The sequence below is a fragment of the Dipodomys merriami genome, unplaced genomic scaffold (genome assembly GCF_024711535.1).
Source record: "Dipodomys merriami isolate MVZ:Mamm:240054 unplaced genomic scaffold, mDipMer1.0.p SCAF_78, whole genome shotgun sequence".
Classification (NCBI taxonomy): Eukaryota; Metazoa; Chordata; class Mammalia; order Rodentia; family Heteromyidae; genus Dipodomys; species Dipodomys merriami.
This window is the reverse complement of record NW_027206379.1, coordinates 5,123,204-5,127,547: the sequence shown is the minus strand read 5'-3', so window position 1 is coordinate 5,127,547 and position 4,344 is coordinate 5,123,204. Positions and strand designations below refer to the sequence as shown.

Below are 4,344 nucleotides of genomic sequence, written 5' to 3'. Positions count from 1 at the left end.
CAGCCCCAGGCTCACACCAGCTAGGCCTCCTCTCAGGAAGGTCTGGGCTTGGGCAGGGGCGCAGGCAGTTTGACCCAGGCAGCAGGCCAAGCTTTCCTACCTAGCCACCCATGCCCTGGACCCCGAGGCTCCACCTCGGCCTGCCAGGGACCACCGTCCATGGACGAATGAAGAACCTAAGACCTGGACTTTATTTCTTAGATTGAAGCTCATATATAAATATAAAATAAAAATAATATAAACAAATAAATAAATAAATAAATGTTATCACAACAATTACACCATGCTTTGTTAAGCTTTTTATTTAAGGACGCCACAGCATCCTGTTGGACATGATAGGGGGAGCATGAGAGAGTCAAAGCGGGGAGCAGGGGGAAGGAGGGAGAAGAAGCTAAGGGGAAAGAAGGAAAATGCGTAGGGAGGAGGGGGAAGGAAGAAAGAGGGGAAAGGGAGGAAGGGAAGTGAGAGAAAGGGAGGGAGGAAGAGAGGAAGAGAGGAAGGAAGGCAGGGCTGCAAGCAGAGAAGGGGAGGAAGGAGAGAGGGAAAGAAGGAAAGAGACAGGCAGGGAGGCAGGCAGGCAGGGAGGGAGAGGGCCAGTGTTGAAGAGCTGGAGGAGTCAGGGATGCTCTGGCAGGGCTGGTCCAGGGGTTCAGGGAGCTTAAAGGACCAAGAGGACTGGGGGTGTTGGCTCTTGAGAAGGGGTGGGTCAGCAAAGACTGCAGGAGCAGCTTGGGCTGTGCCCCTGGGCTGGGCTCCCTGCTAGTGCCCTGAATGCTGGCTCTGCAGGAGGCCAGGGTTCTGGAGCCTAGTGGGGGTGGAGCTTCAGGTCTGGGAGAAGCAGCAAGACCTTTGCTGAGATACCCAACTGTTCCAGCTTACCTGTGTCTGTGATGAGAGCCTCAGACCTTGCACTGGCAGCACACGGGGGCACAGCAGCTGGAGCAGCAGGGTTTGCAACAGCTGGACTGGCAGCAGCAGGGCTTGCAACAGCTGGACTGGCAGCAGCAGGGCTTGCAACAGCAGGACTCACAGCAGCAGGGCTTGCAACAGCTGGACTGGCAGCAGCAGGGTTTACAACAACTGGACTGGCAGCAGCAGGGCTTGCAACAGCAGGACTCACAGCAACAAGGTTTACAACAGCAGGATTCACAGCAGCAGGGTTTACAACAGCAGGACTCACAGCAGCAGGGTTTGCAACAGCAGGATGGGCAGCAGCAGGGTTTGCAACAGCAGGACTCACAGCAGCAGGGTTTGCAACAGCTGGACTGACAGCAGCAGGGCTTGCAACAGCTGGACTCACAGCAGCAGGGTTTGCAACAGCTGGATTTGCAGCCCCCACAAGAACCGCAGCCCCCCTTGCAGCCCCCACAGGAGCCACAACCTCCCTTGCAGCCCCCACAGGAGCCACAGCCTCCCTTGCAGCCCCCGCAGGAGCCACAGCCCCCCTTGCAGCTCCCGCAGGAGCCACAGCCCCCTTTGCAGCCCCCGCAGGAGCCACAGCTGGAGCAGGAGCAGGAGCAGGCTGGCACACAGCAGCTCATGGTTGTGGTGGTGGAGGGTGGAGGAGGTGAGAGGAGCAGGTGGAGAGAGAGGTGAGTGGTGTGGGGCCTCCTGGCCTGGCCTTTATGTCCCTGTGGGGTCAGGTGTGGACTGGGCACGAGGTCACTTCCTGGTCTGGGGCACATGGTCACTTCCTGGTCCTGTGTGGGCTTTCCCTGGGAAGTTGTGTGTCATTGCAAAGTAACAAGCATGGATGAGTCATGTGGCACACTTCCTGAGACACACTTCCTGGGACAAACCTTGCAGGACAAATGAAACAGGACACTTAGTGAGCGGAGCTGGGCTCTGTCCCTGCTGCCCGCCACACTCACCCCTCCATGTCTGTGCTGTTCCAGGAGGTCTTGAACAACAGCAGGCTCTCCACGGGCTCCCTGGTCTTGGGGTTTCAGGTAGTCAGAGTTCTGGGCCTGCTCTTGACGCTAGATCCTGTCTGAGAGAGAAAGTTCTGGAGCAGTCACTCTCCCCTATGCCGGTGGTCTGGGACCCTGTGGCCTGGGCTCTGGGGCTCCTTCCCCTGAGCTTCCTTGGCGACTTTCTTGCTGTGCCGTCCTGCTTCATTCTCTGGCGTCCTGCTGGCCTGGGGCCCTTTGCTCTGGTTAGTTTGGTCAAGAATTGTCACTCGGGTTTATTCTCTCAAAGAGTGCTGCTTCATCCATTGCTCTGCAGTATTATTTCATTTTTCACTCATCAGCTCTGATGCTTTGCAAAAATAATTCTTGTTACTTTAAAGGGGATGGCAGAGGGGTTATAGTTGCATAGGTCAGGTAGAGTTCATTTCCTTTTGGACAGTGTCACCCCTGCCCTCAGTCTGTCCTAGATTTTCCCTCTGCCCCTGCCCACAAGTTCTAGAGTCCATTTTCCACGTTGTGTCCAGTGAGGAACACGGCTGCATTTGTCCACCCTTTGCTCGGTTCTGATCTTCATTGTCTCTCTCCTTCTGCTGACTTGGGGCTGGGCTTGCTCTTCCTTCTCTTCAGACATGGATGGGCATGCTTAGCTCTGATCTTTCATGTAGGTTCCCATCGCTACAAACCTTCCTTCTTCCCCTCGTTTCATTGCTGTGGAATTGCAAACACTGAAAAGTGTCATCTTTACTTCCATTGGATTCTAGCAAGCCTTTTGTTCCCCTCTCCTCCTTCTTCAATGAAGGGTCTATTGGGTGAGTGTGTTTTCTCTCTGTGATGTCTTTTTGTCTTCTACTGTGATACAGGTGGCTGTAAGGAAATAGTTATTTCTACTTGTTGGAAGACATGGGCTGAAGTGAAATCTATTTGGAGTCATTCCTTGGTTGGCTTAGAAGAGGGATCATGCTGAGGCTCCACATGGACTAGACCGGAGACATCTGCTGAGGCCATCAGCCTAATGCTGACCTGCCTTCTGTAATGTGTATTCAGTAGGTAGTTTCGCTAGGTGGCCCATGAAGAGAGTACCACGCGGTATTCAGACAGGAAAAGACGTGTATTTATGGCCCTGCTGCCCCCTGCAGTGCATGGTCGAATGTCATGTTGGAAAGGGGAGACCCACCCCAGGCCAAGACTTATCTGTGCCAGAGATGGGAAGAGGTGTGGCCACGTGGAGGAAAGGTGTGTCCACACTGCATCTGGATGTGACCTCAGGTCCTGGGACCCTCCTATGGTCAGATGGAAGCCAGGACCACCGGCAGCCCAGGTTGTGGTCTAGCAGGAGGGGCAGCGACTGTTTCCAGGTGTGCGGGTTCCCTAGGTAACAGACACTGGGGGGAGACTTAGCCAGGAGGTGGGGAGGCCTCTGCACAGGGCCAGCTTGCCCCAGGGCAGACATGACACCTTTGTTAGTTTTTTCTGGAGGGGTGTTGGGATCATCTCAGGGTAGAGTGGGGTATTGAAATCTCCTACTATTTAAAAAAATCAAGGATTGTTTAATTGATTTTTTACCCCCACCAATACAGTGGGAAAAGTCACACAAAGGAAAGATTTCTTGCTCCCCATGAAGTATGATTGCATCTAGACCCTCTGTTATTTTATGCCCTGCAGCGTTTTTGTCTTGTGCAGCATTTAATGCTGTCTCTTTACTATTGCTGTGGGTCTCGCTGGATCACTCCTTTTATGCAAGTAACCTGGCTTTTATCTCTTCAGCTGGATTTTGCTTGGAGTCTATCTACATTGTGAGATATAAGCACAGGTACTCCAGTCACCATCTAGCTTCTCTTCACTGGGCATGTGATCTTCCATCCTTTCCCTAAGCCTGTGAGTATCTTTGCCAGTGACCTGAGTTTCTTTCCCAGTGAGCTGAGTTTCTTTCCACTGAAACTTCTTCTTCTTCTTTTTCTTTTTTTAAAATCGTATCAACCAAGAGTGTATCTTTTAAGTGGAGAGTTAAGACCATTTACCTTGGGGTCATTGTGGACTGTCATGAGCTGATGGTCATCATTCAGTGTGTCTTTTTCTGCTTATCCTGCATAGCTTTATTTTTATATCCTCCTCAATTGTTTTGGGAGGTGGCTGATTTTCATTTTTTATTTTAAGTCTTTTCTTGTTATTGTAAGGGTGATATATAGGGGGTTACAGTTACATAAGTCAGAAAATGAGTACATTTCTTTGTTTTAACAGTGTCTCATCTTCCCTCATTATCTCCATTTTTCCCTCCTGAACCCCTCCCCCACAAGTTGTATAATTTGTTTTCAAAGTGTCTAGTGAATATCACAACGGCGTTTGTTCACCCTTTGTCCCTCCATTTCTGTACTTCCCTTACCCTCCCCCAAACTGATAAACTTACATACAATTCAGAAGGTACAAAAATCAAAAA

At 51.4% G+C, this 4,344-nt stretch overlaps 1 protein-coding gene across 1 annotated transcript; it reads right to left on the bottom strand.

Annotated features, from left to right (window-relative positions):
* Positions 1–899: 899 nt before the first annotated feature.
* On the bottom strand, positions 900–1,541 carry LOC138818646 (keratin-associated protein 5-5-like). Its single transcript, XM_070009623.1, has one exon. The coding sequence runs from the start codon at positions 1,539–1,541 to the stop codon at positions 900–902; it is 642 nt and encodes a 213-aa protein (XP_069865724.1).
* Positions 1,542–4,344: the final 2,803 nt, after the last annotated feature.

What these genes read in the sequence shown, in the direction of transcription:
- LOC138818646 (XM_070009623.1), bottom strand. Translation starts at nt 1,541, where the DNA reads ATGAGCTGCTGTGTGCCAGCCTGCTCCTGCTCCTGCTCCAGCTGTGGC.